This window comes from Ovis aries, chromosome 18 (assembly GCF_016772045.2).
Source record: "Ovis aries strain OAR_USU_Benz2616 breed Rambouillet chromosome 18, ARS-UI_Ramb_v3.0, whole genome shotgun sequence".
Lineage (NCBI taxonomy): Eukaryota > Metazoa > Chordata > Mammalia > Artiodactyla > Bovidae > Ovis > Ovis aries.
In genome coordinates, this window is record NC_056071.1 from 18,631,087 (window position 1) to 18,655,934 (window position 24,848).

Here is a 24,848-nt window from a genome sequence, read left to right on the forward strand (position 1 = left end):
AAAGCCTTGTGCTCGAATGTTCAGAGCGGATTTACCCATGATAGTCCAAAATTGGGAACAGTCAGGGTTCCAACAACTAGGAGACTAAACAAACTCGGGTATTCCATGGAATACTACTCAGCAATAGACAAGAACAGCCTGCTGTTGTCCACAGCATGAATGAACCTCAAAAACATGTTGCTAAATACATACTGTGCATTTCCATTTATATGAAGCTGTAACTCAGATAAAAGCAATTTATGGTGGGAAAATATCAGAACTGTGGCCACCTCTAGGGAGATGGGGGCAGAGACTAGGGAGGGGTATGGGGGGCACTTTCTGGATGAAGGGTAATCACCGAGGTCTTCCGGGTTTGGGGTCCACAGGTGTATACATTTGTCAAAACACAGAACAAACACTTGCAGTTCACACATTCCATTGACTAGAATACTACCTGCAGTGAAAACAAATGCTAAAACCTAGTGAAATGGTACCTGCACGCACGTGTTCGGGGAGAGTATAGTGTACTAACATCTACAGTTTCCCCTGAGGTGCATCAGGAAACTAGGGTGGAAATCAGTGGCTGGAAGGACTAAGGGAAGGAGAGATCTTGTAACAGAGCAAGTAAGTGAAATATTAATCGCAGACTCCAGAGGGTGGGTATGTGGCTGTCCACTGTAAAAATTTTCAGCTTTTCTATAGACTCAAAAATTTTCATGATGAAATGGTAGATATCAGAGAATCCTACTTACTTGCCCGCCCCAAGAAAAGATAGGATCACGGACTCAACGGACATGAGTTTGAGCAAACTCCGGGTAGTCCATGGGGTCACAAGGGGTCAGACACAACAACTGAACAGCAATAACAGCAAAAAGGAGAGCAATTTCATAGCCCCACTTCGAGGAAGCTCTTCCTTTCTGCTAACCAGACACGCTGCGGTCCCAGCCCACGGAGACTTTCGGTGGGGGGAGCGGGTGTCTAACTTGGTGGTGACACAAATCAGGTACTCACCAGTAATTGCTGAAATAATTAAATTAGCTGATTCATAAGAGAGACGGTGCACAGTGCATTTGCTATGGGCTGTTTTCCGATTTCCACCTGCAATCTGCTAAACATCAGACCACCAGAGAGCTGTCCTCGGGGGCCCTTTTCATACTCTGCTGCTGCTGCTGCTGCTGAGTCGCATCAGTCGTGTCCGACTCTGCGCGACCCCATGGGCTGCAGCCCCCCAGGCTCCTCTGTTCTGGCTCCCTTTGCCCCTTTGTTGCTCCTGTGAAGGCACAACCTCCCCCACAGGGCTCCTTGGCTCACAAGGGCAAACAAGCAGGTATGTGGAAAGCATGAGCAGCCAGAGGCACCAAAAAATGAGGACGATTCAGCTTCTCTGCGCTCAAGAAGCCTAAGACTCTGTTTCCTTTCAGCAGACATGCAAATTGTCTGGCTGGCTGTTTTAGGGCTTCCCTGTGGCTTAGATGGTAAAGAATTTGCCTGCAATGCAGGAGACCCTGGTTTTATTCCCTGGGTTGCAAAAATCCCTGGAGAAGGGAGTGGCAACCCACTCTAGCATTCTTGCCTGCAGAATCCCATGGGCAGAGGAGCCTGGCAGGCTCCACTGTCCATGGGGGTCAGAAAAAGAGTCGGACACGACTCAGCAACTAACACACACACATGGTTGTTCTAAGCTGACATGTATCCCCCAAAATTCATAAGCTCAACTCTTAAGCCCCAGTACTTCCAAATGTGACTCTCTATGGAGGTAAGGTCTTTAAAGAGATAATTAAGTTAAAGCGGGCTCATCAGGCTCTAATGCATTATGACTGATGTCATAAAATGAAAAGACTCAGAGCACAAACACGGAAAGGACACAAAAGGCTACGGCCATTGGCAAATCGAGAAGAGAGGCTTCACGTCGGTTCTATTTTAAGCTACAAATCTGGTGGGTGTGGTCATCTTTTTATTGCTTGAAGCCTTTCAAGTGTCATCTTAATAGAGAAAAAAACAAAGGATTATACATTAAACACCTTATTTATTCATTACCTGGAATTAACACGTATTACCACTTCGTCAGATGTGAAGGTCTCGAAAACAGAAGGAACACATCACAGAGGAAGTTAAGAGTCCTGTGTTTACCCTTCATTTCCCCTTCTCTTCCTAGAGACAAGCCTCTCATGAAATCGCTCTGTATTCAGCCCATGGTCTTATATTTTTATTACATATCTTTGTGTATAAACAATACATTATATTGGTCATTGCAGTGTCTTTAAATTGAAGTATAGTTGATTTACAACACTGTGTTAATTACTGCTATACAGCAAAGAGATTCAGTTATACATATATACATTTTTTTCTCTTCTCTTCCATTATGGTTTATCACGGAATATTGAATATTTTACATATATGGTATGTCATTCTGCAACTTTTTTTTTTTAAGTTTAGCCAGGTTATTATATAGAGAACAAGGTTTTCAATGCAAAATGCTATGCAAGATTCTAGCCTAAGGTACACATGGCTCCTCATCCTTTCCCTCCTGAAGACATGGTGAGCTGGTTCCCAATTGGTTTGCAATGAACACGGAACCATGGCCTCTGAAGTCAGCCTGGGTTTGAGTCCTAACTCTGCCAGGAACAGCTATGGTCTTGCTCAAGCTCTTGCATCTTTCAGCCTCAGTCTCCTCGTTTGTGAAATCAGGGCAGTTCTCTCCTCACGTGACGTGCATGTCAGTCGTTCAGCCAGATCTGACCCTTTGTGACCCCGTGGACTGTAGCCCACCAGGCTCCTCGCTCCATGGGATTCTCCAGGCAAGAATACTGGAGTGGGTTGCCATGCCCTCCTCCAGGGGATCTTCTGGACCCAGGGATGGAACCTGCGTCTCTTGTGTCTCCTGCAGTGGCAAACCATTCATAGGATGGTGTGGATTAAATGAGACACTGCATACATTGCCTGGCCCAGAGCAAGGGCTCAAAACCAGCCGCCTCAACCTACTGTGTGCCTCAGAGGCTGAAAAGATAGAGCAATCAGTAAACACAAGTCTGGACAACGAAGACTATCTCAAGGATGGGGCCAGTGACAGGCAGCGCTTGGGGGGACAGAATGCAGGCCAGAGGGCTTCTGGGCAAGGGCAGTGGCCCGAGCAGAAGACAGAGTGGGAAGCGAGCAGGGGCGTTCAGGGCTGCCCAGTTGATGAGTCTGGCTGGGGCAGATGGTTCTCATAGGGGAAGAATGGCAGGTAAGTCAGAGAGGTCCTGAGGCCACAAGATCCTGAACACGAACACCGAAGGCTCAACTTCACCCCGGGAGCAACTAGGGCCCGACTGAGGTTCCTGAGCTGCAGTCACCGAATTACTTCCCTGCCACCCAAACAGTTTTTTAAAGTCAACTTTGAGCCTGGGAGGCATTCCAAAACACAGCCGTTCTTTCATTTCTCAATTGCGTATCAGATGACATAGGTCAGAGCATGTTCAGTCGAGCCCAGCCCCGCTGGGTAAAGGTGAGTGGGGCCAAGGTCAGGACGGAGCCAAGCTTCATTTGGGGGGAGTGCAGAGAGAAGAGACAAAAGGGAAATGGAAAGAGAACCCAGCACCCGAGGAGCACCCTCAGAACGCGCTTAGGAGCGGGTAGTGTTCTTCAGCAATAAGATATTCAAACACTTTGTAGCCCAGCAAACTTTATAAAGGGCTTCCCATGTGACGTAGTGGTAAAGAACCTGCCCGCCAATGCAGGAGATGAAAGTTTGATCCCTGGGTTGGGAAGGTCCCCCGGAGAAGGAAGTGGCACCGCACTCTAGGATTCTTGTCTGTGAAATCCCATGAACAGAGGACCCCGGCAGGCTACAGTCCATAGCATCGCAGAGTCAGACGCCACTAAGCAGGCTCACAAACATCATAAACGCCTTCCACGGAAAACCACAGCAGCTCTGACCTCACTTCGGAGAACACAGTTTGAAAGCTGCCAGTGTGACAGTCGTTCTGGAAGTGTGGTCCCTGGGCCAGCAGCGTCTGCCTCACCTGGGCGCTGACGAGACATGGCCTCCTCCGGCCCCATCGCAAATCCTCACAGCGGAATCAGACACTCTGGGCTGGGGTCCGGTAGCCGGGGCTTTAGCCCCAGGTGCACGCAGAAGCGTGAGGACCCCCAGGGTCTGACCCCACACCCCTCCTCCCCACAGGGTCCAGCCCAGAGACATCCTCCTGCAGCCTCTGCGCTCCCTAACCTTCCACCCTGTCCACAACCTCCGCGTTAGAAGTATGAGAGGTCAAAGCCGGAAGAGGAATTAGAAGTCACCCGGTCAAGCCCCCAGGATGAAATGTAAGGAAACGCAGGCTCAGAGGCAGCCAGTGCCTCGCCAGACTCACCCACTGAGTCCACAGCCATGATGGGATAGACCACGCAGACCACACTGCCTTGCCTCGTTCTCAGGATGCGGCCAAGACACTTGCTCCCACGGAACTCAAGGACGCCAAGCTCCACTGGGTCCCAGGGCCCCTCCTGCCCACCCTCCTTCCCGGCACCAGTGTCAGAAACAGAACACCGCAGAATTCGCTGTGCCCTACTGGCCAGGGGTGGTGGGAGCTGCGGGGGCAGGGGGCTGGGTCTAGGACTAAAGCCACAGGACCGGCAGGGGTGGGCGGGCAGGAACTGAGAGGGTCTGTGACACACAAGGTGGGTGGGGGGCGGAGGGTGTGAGCAGGGGCTTCAGAGCAGACCTGCAGATTCAAACCTCAGCTTAGCCACTTCCTGATCTCGTGACCCAGGACAAGTGCGATAGCCTCTCTGTGCCTCAGTTTCCCCACCCATAAGATGACGATGCTAATGCTAACCTACCTCACTGGATTGTGCTAAGAGTGAAACAGGGTTAAAATTACACCATCCCATATATAAAAAGAATGTATATCTGTGTGCAACTGAGCCACTCAGCTCTATAGCAGAAACCAAACAACATTGTGATTCAACTATACTTCAATTAAAAAACAAATTAAAAAAAAAAAATAGACTGTCCTGAGAACAGCACCTGAGACCTGGTCACCTCACAGTGCCTGCCCTCCCTGTCATCAGTCAAGTTTCCCCAGAAGATTCCTCCAGCAGCTGCTCTGCTGAAGGCAAAGCCGGGGCCCGCAGAGGTGTGGGAGCCCTGAGAACAAGGTGTACACACAGTCCACAAGCTGGGACCTGCAGTGGGTCTGCAACAGATTCTAGCAGGAACGAGCCCGTCCCATTCGACAAGCCTGTCCGGAGTCCCTGCGAGGTGCTGGTTATGGCCCTCTGCACCCACAGGGAGGAAAGGTCCAGGAGCCTGATGCCAGCCAGGGCACGTGGGTGCCAGGAAGTCTCTGCGGGACTAAGATGCTGGCTGAGTGACCCACCTGGGCAGGTGAGGGCAGGCACCTGGGAAGATAACAGGGTGGAGTTCCAAGGTCAGAATACTCCTGATCAGAGTCCAGGAAACAGGTGAGTCACCTGCCAGTAGCCGGGGTAGGACAGGGAGCAGGAAAGAGTGGAGCAGCCGTTTCCATGGAGACAGGACGCGACCCTGGATCATGGCGCCTGCAGGAGGGGATAAGTCATTCCTCTTCCACTGCAGCTTCCCCAGGCCCGGGCACGGCTCTGAGCTGAGAGGAAGAAGGGCAGGCCCCCGATGGGCTGGGCAGAGGGGCAACTGGGTGCTGCCAGAGGGAAGCTGGGCTCAGTGCCGGACCAGTCTTCACTTGCCGGCGCTCACTCCATCACCTGACCCACCCCCACCCCCGATCACCCTCTGAGGGAATCTTCTCCCAGGAACTCAGCCTGGGGGCCCAAGGGGACCTGGCCATACACTTGGCACCCCAGCCCACCTTCCCCAGAGCCCGAAGGTCAACTCCAGGAGGAAAGGAAAGGGGGCTTGACCTTACACATCCTATAACTACAGGAGAACACAGACCCAGCTGCCCAGCAAGCACTGCCTGCCGTTTTCCTAGCTCTCACAAAAGGGGCCAGCCCAGCAGCGGCTCTCAAATAAACATGCTGAATAAATGCAGAAATCAGGAAATGAGCGAGTGCCTGGGGAGAGGCTCGGCGACACCTCCCGGAACCCGATGTTCTTGGCTTCCTCCCTCTCCAGCTCACTCCCTCCCCCAGGGTGCCCCAGGGTCACCTTCCCCGTGAACCACCGGCCCCCAAACCACCGGCCCCCAAATCTCTGTCTCTTACAATCAGAAAGTGACAGGAGAAGAAAGACAGTTCTCCTCTCCTGACTTCTGTTTGCGGCTTCCCCTACGATCCCACGGGCCCTCTGTGGACAGACAGCAGGACGATGCGTCAAGGTCACAGCCAGGGCCACTGTGTCCAATCAGATGAACTCGAAAGCAGGTACATCTAGAATTTTTAAATCTCCATTTAGAAAAAGCCGGCCCCTCTCCTCCTGGGGAAGCTCTATTTTCATATCTCTATGCTTTTCTTTCAAATTTTCCATTAAATACGTTTTCTAAAATTCTCCCCTGCTTCTCTTGAGACAGCCCTCCGAGCTGCCACCCTGACTGGACTCTGAACTCCAAGAGAGAAGGGCCACGGCCTTCTATGTTTGAGGATCCCATCCCAAGGCTGAGCACCATGCCTGGCTCATGGCTGGAGCCCGGGGCTGAGACAAAAAGGGTTGGCCCCTTCTCTCCTGGGCTTGCCACCCCAGCCAGTGCCTCCGCCATGCTTCCCCAAGAGGCCAGAGGCTGGCCAGGCCTGGGCAGGTGAGGCGGGCTGCTAGACACCTGGGCCCCCACGGCCTGGGGCCAGATACAGCTCAGTCTCCACAGTGAGGGGAAACACACCAGCGCCAGGCCCCTGTCGATGGTCTGTCATGCACTTGGGAGTCAGTCCTTTGAGAAGACAGAGCACAAGGCCTCCCCCTTCAACTCCCGCCCAGGGACAGGAGCCAGACTCCCCCAGAGGACACAGGAAGCTCCTAGGCAACAGGGAACACTTGGGCCACAGGCCACACACTCCAGAAAGCCAGGCACCTCTTTCCACGCCCTCCCCTTCACTGCCAGGGGCTTCCAGGAGCCCTCGCTCATTCCCAGGGCCTCCAAGACAAGGTTTCTGCCGAAGGACTAGGATTCTGCCCCTCCCCCACGCCCCTGCCCCCTCCGCATCCCTCATGTTATTTCCCACTTGGTGTCTTGTCGCCACATTTGTTAAAATGACTGCCACTTAGGAGGTGGCAAGGAGTCAGAAACACAATCTGGAGCAAAGCTGACATTAAATAACTTCCTGAGCCTGGCATGTCTGCCAAGGCTCCCTCCTGGATCTCAGGTGGATAATAAAGAAGCTACAAAAGATGAGGAGCCAGCGGCACCCCAATTCCAGCCTCAGAGCCATGCCTCCATTGGGGGAAGCCCCTTCCTTCTCCGGGCTGGAGTTTCTGCACAAGGAAAGCCTAAAGTAAATCCTTCCCACGTCATCCCACACCCCTAGACACACACATGCCCGTGCGCACGCGCACACACACACATGAATGCACACACACTGAGTAAAGGATATGAAATAATGTCTGACACTCAAATCCAAGCTAGACGAGCCCTCCCCATCAACCAGACCAACCATCCGCCCCCACCCTGCTTTCCAGATAAACACACTGAGCCTCAGAGATCCTGCATCTCATCGCTGAGCCCAATCAGATAGACCCAGGATGAAAGCATCTCAAGAAGAGTCAACACCCAAGGAAAACACCAGGAGGGTCTGGCTGTTGGATGCTGGAATTGGCTGGCCACAGTGAAGTCAGGCAGGTACACAGGTGTGGTCCGCAGGCATAGCCTCATGCCATCGACCCAGCAGCAAACATGGCCCATGGCCATCATCACACTCGGTCCTCAGAGGACCATCTCTAGCTGCTGGCATCGGAAAGGGAGAGAAATTCAACTGATGGGTCCTCTGATGCCTGATGCAGAGTTCTCATCCGCCCAATGATGCCCACCACCGCCACCCCGCCAGGTCAGAAGACATTGCTATTCTCCATTCTGGCCACTTGGTGTCACTGCTGCCCCTAATGAACTGGAACCATAGAGGGCTCCTTGGGGAGTAAAATGACCCACCCACCCCCCTATTGCTCTCCCTCAAGGCGAACAGGATCCCATAAACATCTCCTGCACTGTGCCCTAATTTCACCCTTCTTCTAGAAACAAAGAGATGGTCCATCATGGAGTATCCAACATGCTCCAGACAGTTGACACACATCATGTAATTTAATTCTCACAGGAACACCTCCCAGCAACACCTGACTTTGCAAGTGAAGAAAATGAGACTCTTAGAAATTAACTTATTCAAATTTCAAAAAAAAAAAAACAAGCAAAAAGGAGGACAAGGATTGGAACCCAAGTTTGACAGCAAATTTCACGACCATTCACTACGCACTTTGGCCTCCCTTGAGACACCAGACTCGGTGTCGGGGGTTCAGGTTAAATCAAGTTGGCTTGCTATGCTCCTCAGAGGTGCTGGGAGGGAACCATGAGCAGTTTTGTTCAAAGGCACAATCATTTGTTGCTGTTCCGTCGCTCAGTCGGGTCCACCTCTTTGCAACCCCATAGACTGCAACACAACAGGCTTCCTTGACTTTCACCATCTCTGGGCGTTTGCTCAAACTCATGTCCATTGAATCGGTTTTGCCACCCAAGGCCGATTCTTTACCCCTGAGCCACCTGGTGAGCATATTAGGGCCGGATGAATAGCGCCTCCCTCCCTGCAGAAATCGTGGTCTAGTGCCCTCTTGTGGCTGATCATAGAACTGGAATGAATGTGCATGGAAGGCTCTTAATGGGACGGATTCCTAGTCACCCCTTTCTCATAGAACTATACATTCTTTCTCCCAGGGCTGGTCCTGGAGCCCCGTCTGTAGCTGACAAGCCTTGTCAATTACAATAATCGGAAGAGAATCATCCAGAGAGCCAGAAGCTACCCTGGGCAAGAAGAGCTGCAAAACCGCACAGAACAACAGCTGCAAGGGACTGGGCGCTCCTGAGTTTCCCTGCATGGAGGTTCCTGGCACCTAAACTTCCGCGGCTGAGGAGTGGGGCAAGCAGGCCCTGCCACTTGGTTTCCCAACTGATGTTATCAGTAGCAACCATAACGGTCTCCCTGCTTTTGAGCCGACGCGTGCCTCAGCCACCCTGCCACTTTCCCAACTACATGCCACCTTGATCATTCTGCTGCCTCCCTATACTCTGGCCCAGGTCCAAGCTCCTCTCTATTCCCACTTTTCACGGACCCAGAAATACCCCTGCCCTTCACCTCTGAGAGACTTGACTTGTGTATTTGCCAGTTTGGCCTCTGTGTATCCACCAGATCCCAGGCACCTACTGCAACATCATTTAATCAGCTGCTCTAGGAAGGAGCATCTAGGAAGCCTAAATTTTCAGATGAAAAGATGGAGGCTCAGAAAGGTTAGGTAACCTGCCTAAGCTCACGCAGCAGCAGCAGCCGCAGCGCCAGGATGTAAACTGAAGGCGATCTGGCCAAAGAAGCTGCTACTCTTCCTATGACACTGAGTTGCCTTTCAGGCAAAGGAGCCATTGAAAATCTCAGGGCCCAGGAATTGTTCTAACGGGAGACCTAGGTTTAAAAGATTAACTCAGGGCAGGACAAACTGAGAAAGTAGCGTTGCCATATATACACTATCGTGCGTAAAACAGATGACTAGTAGGAAGCTGCTGTAGAGTACAGGGAGCCCAGCCCGCTCTGTGACGACCTAGAGGGATGGAGTGGGGGAAGAGAAGAGCAAGAGGGAGGGGAGATATATATATATTATATATATATATGATGACTGATTCATGCTGGTGGATGGTAGGGACCACCACAATATTGTATAGCAATTATCCTCCAATTTAAAAAATTTTAAGAAAAAAATAAATAAAACATGCATCTGGTACAGTATGTAGGATGGGCTGGGAGGAGGGGAGACTGGACTCAGGAAGAGCAGATGACGGTCATTAAAAGTATCCACGCCTGTAGGGTGACGTTCTGGAGAATGGTAATGAGAAGAAGAAAATGAGAGACCAGCATTAAGAGTTCTGCACACACTCGCACATGCGCGTGCACATTCTCATCAAAATCTTATCAGTGTTATTTCCGGTGAGGAAACTGTAATCAAAAAAGTAGCCAGCCCAGGGTCACACAGTTGGGAAGAGCCAGGGTTGCGAACGCAAGCTTCATTTAGCAGGTGCCGCTCATAAGCAACGTTATACAGGCAAATGCTCTCCCACCCAAGACAGCCATAAATGTTATCTTCATCCCTGCTCTTCAGAGGATCAGCCTCAATTAAAAAGTATCAGAAATAAGCAGACGGGGAAAGACTGACCACAACAGAGAGGGTCCTACCTGCAGCCTGGGGTCCAGTAGCCAGGAGATGGCCCTCAGGGCAGAGCTGCAGGCCCCAGCCCATGGGCCCAGGCTCCACCACAAAAGTGGGAGATCCGGTCTCCAAAACTGGTAACTGTGGGACAAAGCTCCTTCACCAGCCAACTAGTGCACAGAGCAAGACAGCACCTGCTCAGATATGAGACTGCCTGGAACAGGCAGAAAAGAGCCCAAGGCATGCACAGAACAGAAATAGGCCCCAGTGGCTCAGCGGTAAAGAATTACCTGCCAATGAAGAGACATGGGTTTGATTCCTGATCTGGGAAGATCCGTGGAGAAGGAAATGGCAACCCACCCAGTATTCTTGCCTGGGAAATCCCATGGACTGAGGAGCTTGATGGGCTACGGTCCATGGAGTCGCAGAGTCAGACACGACTTAGCAACTGAACAACGACAACAAGCCAGTCCAGCGAGGGCCCAGGACCCCGGTTTGCAAAGCACATTGATGCCCATCAATGTAGATGGGTGTCTCTGAGAACAGTGATGGTCTAGAGAGGTTGAGAGACAGCACCAAGCTCTCACGTCTGGTAAATATCAGGGCCTTGTACTTCTGAGCAGTTACTCGGTGTGTAAGTAATTTGAGCGCTAAGGAGTGGGACCGCGCAGGGGAGGGGTGCAGGGAGAGAAAGGGGAGAGATGCCTTGGAGGTCATAAGGCTCCCTTCTCCCATGACACTAACCCCATATCGTAGCCGTCTGTCAGCCTCTCTGTGTCCCCATCAGGACTGATCTTCCTGGGCAGGAACCATGTCCCGTTCATTCATCTCCATTACCCCTGAGCAGATGCATTGACCCCTCCTGCTGCTGCTCAGACAGACTTGGAGGGAAGGAGGGCGCTCCAGCGGACATCCTTCACCCAGGGCACTCTCCCAGCCGCCTCCCGGGGGAAGCTCAGGTCCAGGAGACTCACGTGCCTGGGCTGCAGATATGATGCAGGCAGGACAAGCTCTGCTGAGGGAGGCCCCGCCTAGGGGAGAGACCGACCTCCCTGCTCAAGAAAGGCTCTGCAAGCCAGGCCAGCCAGTGAGCATCTCGCCGGACTAGAGAGCTGCAACCCCAGCTCCCGGCAAAGGCAGCCGTGGATCGTCTCGTGCGCAGCACTGCCCTCTGGTGGCCACTGGGAGCCTAGACGCAGACGATCTCGGCAGGCAGGAAGCCAAAGGCGTTAAGGCTTGTTTACGGGGACCTCAGTCGTGATGTGCAGAGAACACGGAAGAGACGCAGTTGTGCGTGCGCAAAGACGCCCCCGATGCGCGCACACAGCCCGTTTTACCGTGGGAGGCAGCCCAGATTAGGACTGCGAGTCTAAGACTGCTCCCTTCATCCCCTCTCTCTTTGCAGGAGTCTAAGGGCTCCTTTCCCTGCCTCTGGAAGAGCCTAGATCCCTCAGCCCCAGAGCAGATGCTGGCAGAGGGCGGGAGGACGAGAGCCTCACCAGCTGGGGAGGCGGCCTTGCACGTTCTGGTCTCGCTGTGCTAGGAACTGGCTGGGTGACTGAGTCCAGTCTATTCATTTCTCTGGAGCCTCAGGTTCCCGCTCTGTAAAACGGGGTTTGGCCCTAATTGTTCCTGAGCCTCTTTCCAGGTCAGATGATTTATGGTTCAAAGTCTTGATCTTTTTTCATAATTCAAAAACACTCCCGGACATCTAGAAATGGAAACAACCAACATGGCGCCCTAGCGCTTGGAGCCTATGGAGTGTGCATGCGATCGCCCTGACCTGGCAGTGACCCCGAGAGGGAGACAGGCTCCAGTTTCTAGAGGCGATCCCAGCTCCCAGAAGGGAAACTGAGGGACTCCCAGATGTGGTGAACTCTTCAAGCCTAGCAGCAGCAAAATGGGGTGTTTCCACAGATTCCTGCCCTGCAGTCTCAGCAGTTGGCTGGGACCCCCAGCTCTCCCCCTGAGCAAGGGGGACTGAGACACAGGGCAAGAGTAAGGGTGTGTGTGTGTGTGTGTGTGTGTGTGTGTGTGTGAGTCGCTCAGCCCTGTCCGACTACCCCAGGGAGCGTAGCCCGCGAAGCCGCCTCTGTCCATGGGATTCTCCAGGCAAGAATACTGGAGTGGGTTGGCCATTTCCTTCTCCAGGAGGAGAAAGGGTAGAGGGAGGCAAAGGCTGCTCATTTGAGGAGGAGGCATCAGAAACATCAGGAAGAATTAGAATTCACTCTCCAGGAAGACGCTCTAAACATCAGCTTCTAGCTCGAGATGGAGACACCAGACATCCCCTTGTGCTCCGCATCCAGTGGCAGCCTTAGGAACTCGAAACTTGAACTGGGAGAAGCCGCCCCGCCCTCCGCTCTTCCATCCAGGCTGTCTCTGGCCGTGGGCAATCGGGGACACAGTCCTGCTGACCGTGTCTCAGCCCAGAGTGGAGCTGGCAGGGACCCAGTGGCCAGCTTCCTGAATCTCCGCCAGTCTCAGCTGGCACCTGGTCTCCTGGGAGAATTGACCTGACCTCAGAAACCGGGACACCAGGGGGTAGCCAAGGAGGTCTGGGGTGAGGGCTTGGCTGAGACACAGCCTCGGGGAGGCTGCTGTCGGGAACAGGACAGGAGGACCCCAAGTCTCCCCCATCAACACCTCCCGTCTGTGTCAGCGTGGCCGCAGCAGACTGGCCAACACCAGACCCACCACTCTGCCATTGGCCTTCCTCTGCAAGCCCAGCCAGGGGAGTTAGGGATCCTCCTAAACCTTCATAAAGTCATTTTAAAAAACCTTTTATTTCATGATTAATCTATCTGGATGGTCATAGATTCATGAATGCATGTGTGTAGCTGTCTATATTCACATGCATAAAGAGTACTGCCGAAGAGCACAGGCAACACTGAATGTCAGACTCCTTTGCCACTGACTGGCTGTGTGAAAGGAAGCAGGTCACATGCCAACTCTGGACTCATTTTTCCCAGCTGTAAAATGGGATTCACAATAGTGCTCATCTCAGAGAGTTGGTGTGAGGCCATGATGGGGTATTTATTGCCTCAGAAGTGTTTGGAATAGTGTCTGGAACATAGTAGGTGCTGTCATGAGTTACCACTAGTATCTTTCTCCTTACCTGGCATGACACAGGCCACTGACTCTCAGAGTGCTGCTATAAAGGTAGTCGTAAGTATTATCCTCATCTCAGAGAGAAGGCAACTGAGGCCCAGAGAAGGGAAGGGGTTTGTCCAGAGCTAGGAAAAGGCCAGGTCTCAGGGAGCTGATGGGGAAACCAGCTGCCAGCTTCTACTCCCTACTGGATGATTCTGTCTGGGGAGAGAATCCTGAATCTTCCACCACCCAAATGGGGCACACTTTCGATGGGACAAGTCAGATACGAGGACAGGGGCAAAGGGGAGGTCAGAAAGGACAGGCTCCAGGCCCACTGCGCCCACAGATCCTGGAGCCCTCTATGTAAATAGAGCTCAGCAGAGGCCTCACAGAACGCGGTTCTAATTGGCATGGGCTGCAGGCTGCGAAGAGCCTGGGGCTGCCAGCCTTGCATAGTTGCTGCCTCTGGGGACCCTGGATTTGGAATCATCGCCCCAGAGGGAGACACAGTCGTGGGCGAGGCTCTGGCTTTGACAGAGTGCCCAGAGAGGGTGCCAGAGCTGAGTGGGAGAAGATGGGCTGGCACCTGGGCAGGCACGTCCTCCAGCAGCCCGAGGGCCCACAACTCCCTGCCCCTCTCTGTGCCTCTCCTGGGACCCTCGCGGGGAACGTAAGGGAGAAGCTGATTCACGAGATCCCTTCCAGCTCTCAATTCCAGGGAGCCCTGCCCTCAGCGGGTAGGCAGAAATGTGAGGATCCTCATGGGGGTTCCACTGGGCGTTGGGCTTCTGGAGCCTTCATCCCTGATGGCCTGATGAGCCAATCCATCAAAGAGGGGCTGCCGGCATGCCCCGCCCTGGAGTGTTTGTTTTTCTCAAAGTGGAGGCCAGCAAGGCTCAAGGGATGACGGACGACCTGAGCTGAGGGCTCAGTGGGTCATTGATAGAGCTGGGGGCCCAAGTCCAGCCTCTGCTCAGGCCACACTTAGACCCAGCTGCCAGGACACTCAGCCGCCCTTCACAAGGCCCTCCCAGATGGGCTGCTGCCTTAATGCTGCCCCTAGGCAGAAAAGGAACTTTCTGGATAAAAAACGATCTGCCTGACTCGGGAGCCAGAGAGGCCATGAAGGGAGCATGGTTGGGGGCAGGGGTGGGGGAGTGGGGAGCGGGGGGCTCAAGACTCTTCCAGATCTTTCCTTCTGTGAGACGCTCAAGTTCTCCCCTTCATTTTGTTTGGTAAATCAAGACAATAGGGCTAATAATTCCTGCTTCTTCAAGGAGCTGTGGCAGAAATAAATGGAACAACTGGAAACTGGAAACCAAGACAGAAATGAATAGGGTGGATTCATGGAGGTGAAGGATTTGCTACAAGGGACAAAGAGAAGGACCCAGAGGGCTACTGGAAACTGTCTTTTGAGCGCTGGCCTGGCCTCGGGTCTAGGGGGCCCTAGGAATCCTGATCCCCCTGCCAGCCAGCCTGCCCCCTCCTCCCACACTGCTGCTCCCCCTGCCAAACCATCAACCCTCCCTTGGGACAGAGCCAAGAAGGGGAGCCAGGGGCTTCAGGACCACCTCTCCTAATGCTGGCCCAGGCCCTTCCAATCCCAGCAGTGGGCCCTGAGCTTTTCTAATTATGCATGCTTAAGCAATAAAAATTTCATCACGTAACCTCCAAACATGCCTATTTACTAAATTATATGCTTATACATCTTCCATCCATACATTAAATATTAAATATTCCCTTTTCTCAAGAAGAATAACTTGAAATAGAAGTTCTAATGTTTTCTTCTCACATCCAGCAGAGGCCCCTGCTTGGGCAAGGAGCTGAAGCTTGGCAGGGGCTATCTCCCCGCCTTGAGCTCACAGTACAGAAGGGGGCTCATGAGAGGCCTCCAGTGAGAGTTCACAGGACTCTCGGTGCATTCTTGCTAAGCGTGACACTTGGTTTTGGCAGTCGACTCCACACTGGGGAGCCCAGAGTCCACCAGAGGTGGACGGGGAAGGAAGGGGAGACAGTGGCCAGTAGCCAATGGCCAGCAAGGGGGCACCTGCTGCCCTCCTCAGGGTGGCATCATGGGGGTCAACACCAAGCCCAGGGGGTGGTGCCCTTAGAAGTGGTCTAGCAGAGCCTCCTTGGGCTCTGGGATGGCATATGTCCAAGCCGGAAAGGACACTGCCCCATGGTCTCAATTCATAGTTGAATTTCCAGGCTCAGAAAGGCTACAGTCTTCTATCATGGTCCACATAGGATAAGGAACAATCTAGGGGGTTGACTCACATGTCCTATCCCTTTCTCTAACCCTACTCTTCCACTGGCCAACTGGATGCCCCAAAGGGAGGCTGGAAATGGCATCTGTGGTCCCAGGATAAGCCACTGGACGCAGCCCTCGAGATGGGGGACCCCAGGCAGCAGCAGAGATGCCATGAGCCTGGGGTCAAAGACCACCCTGAGGGAGAGCCACAGGTTACCCATACTCTCAGCAAAGGGCCAGCTGGGGTGGGGGTCAAAGAGGAGGGGGCAGCAGGCAGAGACCAGTGAGGCAAGAATGGCGGCGGCATCAGGCCCCTCCCCCTGCACAGCCTCAGCGCTCCACTCCCACTACACAGGAGGGTGGTCCAGCACTTGCAGGATGCTGAGCTGACAACGAGTTCCAGGCTCAGCCCTCGGGGGCCAGAACAAGCTCTCTCAAAGCTAGGACCAGGCTGGGCTGGTTTTATCCCAAACTGTCACATGCTAGGTCCCCTGGAGATGCAAGATGGATGTCCTGGGCCCCAGGGTGCTCCTCAGAAGACTGAGCTGGGCTCAGGGTTCTGGCTCCAGGGAGGGTCCTCCAGGGAAGGCCTGGAACCACCCTTCCACAGCCTGGCGTCCACACAAAAGCTCGGGGCCTCTGCAGTCTGCGGTCCCCAGCTTCTCTCCAGGGCTATACCCACTCCCCCTTCTAAATCTCACCCCCAAACCCCTTCACATCTCTGTCTACCTCCCTCAGGCCTAGCCTCAGTTTGGGGGCTCCTGACTGAGCCCCATGACGTTCTTGGGGCCTGGCTCCCACCGCTGCCTGCAGTCCGGCTCTTGCTGGTAACTGTCAAGGCAGGCTCTGCCCATGACCCTCAGAAAGACAGAATCAAGGAGTCAGTGCTGCAGCAAGCGAGGCCCCCGATGACCCTGACCCAGACAGGGGAGGGCCTTCCGGGGGGACAGGGGAAATGAAGGGACCAGAGCCCTGGAAATGCCAGGGGCCCTGCTGGTGGCGCAGGGCCCCAGCCAAGAGCCCACGTTCTTCTCAAGCCACCGAACACCCAGCCCAGAGATGCTGTCTTCCCCCCGCTGGTATTTCCAACAGCCCGAGGATGCATGGTTCCAACCCAGCCCCAGGCAGGCTTGGTCTCCAGACGCCCAGACAGCCCCGCTGCCCGCCACCACCCTTCTGCCTTTGTGACGTCAGAGCCGGCTTGGGCACGGCTGCGCATGGACCCTTCCAGGTAAGGTTACTGTGTGTCAGAAGCTTCAACCACCGAGGGACTGGCCTTCTGAACAGAAAGAGGCCAAAAGGGAGGGCACTTGGGGAGGGACAGAGGTGAGACTCACACGTTTGCCTCGAGGCCTTGCATCTGATCTCCTCCTGACACTGGTGGGGCTGCCAACTCCCCATCAGAGGCACCCTCAGTCAGCCTCCCACGAGGGAGGTGGGAACCAACCCACATGCCAGCCCAAAGAGGAAGATCACAGGAAACCTCTAGTTCCTCTGAAAACTCAGGTGTCATCAGTTCAGCACCTGAAGGAGAAACCTCAGGATCCCAGAGCCCCAGGAACAGCCCCAGGGCGGCTAGGTGGCAGTCACCCCTGATTCCCTTAGCTAGGGCTGCTGGAACTCCAGCATGTGCCCCAGCCTCTTCCTTAGCCCCCAGAGCCTGTCCAAGCTGCACCCCCAGACATACAGTAGCATTAAGGGCTTCAGGCTGGTGGAGGGCTGGGGTACCCCTTTGATGCCTTATCTCTGATACCATCAGACATCTGAGGAACACATTCCTTTCCAGCAAAGCCCAGGTTTGGAGTGAAGCCCCCCTCCCAGGTCCCGCTAAAGGAAGGCCCCCTTCTGCCTGGAGGGCTCCTGTCTGCCCACAAGCCTCCATGCACAGCCCTGCAGAGTGGGGGGCCTGGGCTTTGGGGTGGGGCCTCAGTCCTGCAGAGGTCTAAGCCTGACTCACTGCTTGGGGCTGTGTGCCCCCAGAAGCCATTTGGCAGCCAGAGCCTCCCTCATGGGATAAGATACGGAGGGGTGACATCTGCTTCCCAGGGCAGGCAGACCTCCCCTCCTTCTCTCCACGGTCATCTGCCTCCAGGCCAGGAGGCTGGACCCTTCCGCAGTTCAGTCAGTACCAGCCATGGATATAACAGGGCACTGGGGAGAAGATGGGGTGAGGAAGGGTCATCCCATCCGTGACCTCTGACCTTCCCCCACCTGCCACTCAGCACAGCTCCTGGGGGAATCCAGTTGCCTGGCTCTGAGGTGTTGGGGTGTTTTCAAGGAAAGGAGTCCCAACTCCCAGGTAAAGAGTTTGAGTCCTGACACAAGGATGGAGACACTCACAGAGGGACTCCCAATCTTCTCCCGGCTCCCTGTCCCCCAGTTGCCCTTTAGGTCCTTCCGTGGCACAGGGGATAAGAAGCCACTTCCTCCCTTCCCATCACTGACCTTTCCAGCAGTCTCATCTTAGACCCTCCGCCTGGAAAGATCAACCAGCTCTTCCCTATCAAACTGCCTCCCCAAGCTTCATTTTTTCAGAGGGACCATTTTTCAGAGGACTGCTGCGTGGCCATGAAAAGCCTACGTGATTGTGACCCTCCCTGCCTCCCACTGGCTTCCTACAGACACACACATCCTTGGAGCAAAGAACAGGCTGAGTGAAGCTCACCAGCTTCCAGAGACCCACAGTGGGCACCCAGGCCACCATCTCTCCAGCTCTTGACCCACCCCATCCCCTGGAAATCCTCAGGTCCAGCTCCTGAGCTTCTGAACCCACTGCTAGGCTCCCCTGAAATCCCTCACCCCACCCCCTCACACACACCCGCCCCACAGTGTACTTCCAAGGCAGAGTTTCCCTGGCAATCTCACTCCCACCCTCCTCTCTGCATCCTTAGGGAGGCTGAGATGCTGTGGCCTGCAGGTGGGAGAGGCTGCGCTGGGTCCATCCTGTTTTCTCCTGCCCTCCCCTCCACCCCACCCTTGGCTGTTTATTTTGTCACCCCAGGGCCAGCTGGGTTGAAGGTGGTGAGGTTGGGCGGGTTGGGGGGGGGGGGGCGGGCGGCAGCGGTGGTGAACGATCCAAGCTAGATATGGGCCAAGCTTGTTTCCTGGGCCAGAATTCAGGGGGCACCTCCTGAGCTGCACACTTCCCTCAAACTGTTAGCTGCAAGAACACGAGCGGAGTCTCCATTAAGCCAAGAGGGCTAGTGAGCTTGGGAGCGAGCAGGACCGCAATTCCTCCCGGCTTTATAGCCCCATCGGACTGAGGGTCAAGGCACCGGGAGGTCTGATGCTTAGGAGAACAGTTCCCACAGCCGAATCCGCCCAATGCCTTCCTCAGATGCCAGCCGGCACTTCAGTGTCAACCCTTCTCAGCATCCCACCCACTTTGGGGGTCTCCAAAGATTGGGGGCCTTGTTGTGGGGAGACAGGTGAGAGCTATCTCCTGAACCCTCCCTATGCCCTCCACACCCTTCTCTGGATGGTAGGATTGGGGCGGGGGGGTGTTCACCTGGCTGAGGTCAGTGGTAGAGAATCTGGCAGGCTCCCTCTCTCCGCCCTGGGGTCTGACCCCCACCCCTGCCAAAGAAAAATGCCACCTCCGCCCCAAAAAACAGAGCAGGCCACCATAGGTCTCACTCAGATGGGGCAGAACCAAGCAAATGCCAATGGGAGTTCCATTTTTTCGAATAAACGATCACAGAAGAAGCCCCATCTCCCAAACACGCAAGCCTTCCCTCCTCCCTTCAGCAGCCTGACTCGGAATTACTGGAACAGTTATCAAAGCTCAAAGAGAAACGGGATCTGTAGGCGCCGAGATGCAGATGAGGGTGGGAATCAGGGGGTGGGGGGTGGCTGTCTCGGAAATGCCCAAAATGGGGTGGGAGAGGGCGGGCGAGAGGGAAGAGGAAGGGGTAGGCGTCCATGGCTGCCTCGACAGGTCCAAAGTCTCCCAGAGAGCAGCCAGCTTCCAACTTGTTTACTTGACGGCGTGTTTTGAGGTTTCCAAACGGAAAGAGTTAAACCTCTCGGCTGGATCGAGAGCAGTCTCTGTCACCTTTCCTCCCGGCTAAGCGCTGCCGCCGCCGCCACTGTCGCTGCCCGGCGCGGCTGCCAGGGAATCGAACCTCGTCTACTTTATTCCACTTGAGCGTGGCCAAACTGTTGCTATTTAGTGCGGGGCCAAGAACCCGATTCACACCCTCGAAACGAGCCGCAGCGGGTGGGGGGCGGGGGCGGGAGCCGGGTCCCGCGTGCCCCGGCCGCTGGGGTCCTCTCGGGGGAGAGGCTTACACACACGCGCGCGCGCGCGCGCACACACACACACACACACACACACACACACACACACACACGCATCGCCAGATCACGCCTCGCCAAGGCCGGAGTCACCTGGAATACGCAGCCCGCGAGCATCTCCCGAGCCAGAGCGAGCCTAACGCGCGCCGGGCGGGAGGCGGGCAGCGGCGAGCTGGGGCGGGCGGAGGGCCGGCTCCCGGCTGCGGGCCGGCGGGCGAGAGCGAGACGCGGAGCGAGGGGAGAGGCGGCGGGGCTGGGGAGCGGCCGCCTGACTTACATGGAAGTGATATTCCTTGAGATGTCCGTGATGTTGATGCTGGCGTTCCCATTGCTGTTCCCTGAATCCTGCCCTTCCAGGAGCGGGAAGAGGTTCCCATCGTCCGGCCGCCGGCAATTGATCTCAGTCTTGCTGCAGACACAATTTGCAGGGCAAGCCAACACGGAGCCCACATAGTCCAGCCAGACGCTTCCCAGCAAGAAAATCCGCCAGAAACTACACTTGGCTGGGCAAAGAGAGACATCCATCTCCGATCGCTGCTTCTAAAAAAGAGGAGGAGGAGAGGAGAGGGGGTGGGGTGGGGGAGTGGGGAGAGCTGGGGGGGGAAGGAAACAAAGACAGCGAGGGAGGGGGGAAGGGGGAGGGGGCCTCTGCCTTTGAAACGCCGTGCGATCAGATGCAAAATCCTTCAGCGTCTGAAACCATCGCGGCCGCCGCCGCCGCCGCCGCTGGGTGGGAGCCGCGGGGAGCGCCTAGTGGCGCGGTCTGCCTGGCATGGTGGCCGGCTCGGCGCTCGCCGGCTCGCCGGGTCCGGGGGCTCGGGAAGCGCGAGCCGACTGCTCTCCGACTCCGAGACTTTGCAGGGTGGCAACAGACGGTGGGGAGGCAAAAAAAAAAAAAAAAAAAGCAAAAGGAAAATATGGTGCGAAAGTCACCAAGTCCCACCTACTGGGCAGAATTAAAACGGACACACCTGCAAAATACACACACTCACACACACACACATCCACACACCCGGCGCCGGGAGGAGGAGAGGATGCAGCCGGAGCCGCAGCAGCCGCCGCGAATGGCTCGCCGCGCGCCTGCAGAAATGCACAAGTGCTCCGAGCCTTACGAAACGCACGGGTTATCGGAGCGTCTTCCTCGGCCCCCTCCCTCTCTCCCCCTCCCTCCTCCTCTCCCCTCCCTCCTCGCGGCCTCCTCCCCCCCGCACCCCCCCCCCCTCGCCCCGGCTGGGAGCGGCAAGAGAGCGGAATCTCCCCCTCCCTCCCTCTCCCACCCCCCTCCCCACACCCCTCTCCCTCTCTCTCCCCGCCCGTCCTCTCCCCTCCTCCCCACCCACCCACCCACCCACTCGCCAGCTCCCGGCGCTCGCCCGCACCGCCACCCGCAGCCGCGCGACCGCCCGCTCCACGCCTAGCGGCCCGGCGCCCGCTCGCCGCAACCCAGGGAAAAGCCAGACGGAAGGGAAAAAGTTGCAGTTGGGATTGCGAGGGTCTGGACTGGGGAGGGGGACTTGGCGAGCCGGCGGCGCGACGCGGAAAGGCGCTCTCCTTTCCACTTTTTGGCCCTCGCGCTGCCCGGTTTTGCTGCAATCCGGACCGCGAAAGGAAGTGAAATGAACGCGGCCGAGGTGACCGGGGAGCGCTCCCGAGCCCGGCTGGGGTTGGGGAGGGGCACAGGCTCGGAGACGGCGATCGGGAGTGCGAGGGTGCACAGGAACCCCAGAGAGGCGCCCAGGGCCGGGGACCCGCGCCACGAACGCGCGGTCCTCGGTCTACGCGACACTCGTTTCCGTAATCTAGACTCCGGGAGCTAGGATCGGCTGGGAGGGGACTGCGGGACACGGTTGGGTAGGTGCCCCCGCGCCCCCTGCGCCTTCTTGGCGGCGGGATTTGCGTCCTTGGACAGACAGGGAGCCGGGAAGGAAGAAACTAGCCCCGACAGGGCTGCGCTGGAGATCCGAGGTGGCTCGGGGCGAACCGTGCGTGCGAGAAAAACCGCCGGGGAAACTGGGACGCAAGGGGCATTCTTTGGCAAGCACCAGGCCAGTACCGTCAGAGGCCGGCTTCTCGGGCTCGGCGATCGGGTGCGCTGCGCTGGCTGCCGGGCCAGGGGGTGGGCGAGCTGCTTTCTCCGGATTCGGGGGCACAGGACCTCCCCCCCTTTCCCTCCCACACAAGCACCCCTTCCTGGTAGGAGCTCAAAGCAGGTGCAGCCTGACACGCGAGCTCGGTTCCCCGCGGGAGAGGAGGCGAGCCCCCGTTCTTCGCCTTGGTAGCGATTTTTCTTTTTAATCAAACGTCAGAATACCAAGTGTGAGATGTTTGCTGAGACAACCGGAGCATTCGCTGTGAGAAAGGAAAAGAAAGGGTTAGGGAAGTCCGAGCAGGCAGACACACTACAGCATTCACACGCAGAAGAAAGCGGCGCTCTCCTCGCCGACTTGGAGGAGGGCAGGCGAGGAAGCGAACACGCTGAATTCAGCTGCATCCAGCATCTGAAAGGATTCTCCCCCGCCCCCCTGTGGATTCCGATGCAGGTCATGCAACTTGCGGGCAAGACGGGGGGATGGGGGAGATGCGGGTGCCACCGGCCCGACCCGGGCGCAGTCTCAGGCTGGCTGGGCGCCTGCGAGTGGCTCTGTCGCTGTGAGTAAACTTGGAAGCAAGAAAAAAAAAAGAAAGAAAGAAAAGAACGTGTCTATAAAAGGCAATTTTTCCCGACTCCCTCTTACATTCCACCTTCCCTTGGCCTCGGTGAGACTTTTACCCCCTGTTGCCAGTGTGGCCTCCTTACCAGACTGGCATTTTGCCCTCCCACCAGCAGGAGGGGACAGAGAGTGGAGACCTCCATAGACTCTCAAACCAGTTCCTACTGGCCCAAGGCCATCTCTGACAGCCTCCAGTGCCAGACTTAGATGAGCTCTGGAACTTCTTGATTGAGAATAAGGGAAACTGAGGCATACTCAAAGCTGTCCCTTGGCCTTTTTTCAGGCGGTATCAGAAAAACACAGAGAACCTTTCTCAGACCAGGTCTGGGGAAAGTCCCGTAAGTAGGGTGTGCCGTGTGGATTTGGCCCAGCATCAGTTCTCCTGCCTGGAACTGAGATGGTTGTGTCTTAAAGGTGCCGCACACACTTTTGTTGAGAAAGAAATAATTTTTAACACTTCCAGCAGAGAAGGGGTGGCATCCATAAGTCAGAACAAATTTAAAACATTTGTAAAACCTCTTTGGAGATGGTACAAGGGCAGCTGTGGAGCAAGGGGCCCTGATGAGACAAGAAGCCTTTCATCCTGCCAGTGTGATGGGATTAAGATGAGGCTGTTATGTTTATCCTGGAGCTCCAGGCCTGAGCAGGAAGTGGCACCTTACAAGGAGGAAGGCCGTTTTAAAAGCTCACAGGATGGTCCAGGAGTGGAGAGAGCAGCGTTCTATTTGGGAACTTAGGGAAATCACTTATGTATGGCCTCTAGACCTCAGCTTGCATGTCTGTAGTAAATAACTAGATTGGTCCATGCTGCCCGAAGTGTGATCCTTTGACCAGCAGCATCCACATCACCTGGAAGCTTGGTAGAAACGCAGTATCTGAGATCCCACCTCAGACTGAGTAAACCAGAAAATCCATTTTAACACGCTCCCAGGTGAGTCATAAGCACATTACAGTGTGAGAGGTACTGAGATGACTCCTGAAGTCCCTTCCCGCTTGGACAGTCTCTGATTCTACATGGACCTGGGTGGAAGGGACTTTTGAGGAAAAAAAAAAAAAGAGGTTACAGTGGTGTGGATTCTCAGAATATTATTCAGTTAGGGTGACAAAAACTGGGTGTTTCAGATACAGGGGCCTTGTCAAAAAACAGACCTGTGAAGTATCACTACAAGTGCAAGGGAGAATATTCTCATCCTTCATTCATCCTTAATCTCTGAGAATAGCCAGATCTCGAAGAGGGGGCAGGAGAAATCATCCAGTACAGATACCCTGCTCTTGGCCAGCAAGGGTACAGAGCATCTGGGGTGTCTTGTCTGCTTGGCGAGAATGTCCTGGTTGCCAAGGAAGAGTGGTCGTCACATCACCGTGATTCCTAGCCTCCAGCCACTGGGTCCTAGAGATATCGTGACCTGCCAATCAGGGGATAATCCCTCCCATCTCTTGCAGCTAGCATCTTAGAAAGGAAGAGACTTACCAGTGGATGCCATGCTGATCAACAAGAGGCAGGAGTGGGCAGTTTTTTGAACAGTAAATAAATCTTCAGTGCAGTTCAGTTCAATTCAGTCACTCAGTCGTGTCCGACTCTTTGCGCAGAAACCTTTTAATGCTGAGCAGGCACCCTCTGGTACCAGAGGTGTGGAGAAGACAGGAACATTCCTAAGATCTGGATGTGATCGCCCACAGATCAGGACAGAGTAGGGGGCTGCCTTCCAGAGCACAGTGATCCAACCTTCCCGACATCTAGAGAAACTGAACATGTCTCATCCCAAAGGGCATATACCAGCTGTGTGAGCACTTGAGATTTCTCCTTGATTATGTGTTTATAAGGTGTCCCCAAAGCCAACTTTTCTGCCACAGAGAAAAGGAGGGAAGAGAGTGGACAATCAAGAGACATACAGACAAAATGCTGTGGGGGAATCATCACCCCCTGCCCCTGTGCCACCGCTGTTGGGCCGCTGCCCACACGTCTGCCCACTTTCCAACCCAGCCATCTCCCCTTTCCCAGTGAACACCCACCTCCAAGTCAGCCACCACATTACTGGAATGCAAGCCAGAGCCCAGACGTTTCGGATTTACCCACCATGCCCCTCTCCTAAGATGCCAGCCTCAATCCAAGAACTGTGCAGCAGAACTTTCTAGTTTGAACAGAAATGGGACCCACCACCGTAACTCTGAGCTAGGAAGGGAACTGTGGTTCTGGGTGGTGACTGGGTGG

General features: G+C 55.1%; 1 protein-coding gene across 4 annotated transcripts in view; it reads right to left on the minus strand.

Annotated features, from left to right (window-relative positions):
• NTRK3 (neurotrophic receptor tyrosine kinase 3) overlaps positions 1-21,025 on the minus strand; it is a 431,855-nt gene extending 410,830 nt beyond the window's left edge. For all 4 annotated transcript variants that reach the window (XM_060401597.1, XM_042235650.2, XM_060401599.1 and 1 more), the window contains exon 1: positions 20,203-21,025. In XM_060401597.1, coding sequence (XP_060257580.1) covers positions 20,203-20,450 — 248 coding nt within the window. In that variant the 5' untranslated portion in view covers positions 20,451-21,025. The remainder of the gene's footprint in view (positions 1-20,202) is intronic.
• Positions 21,026-24,848: the final 3,823 nt, after the last annotated feature.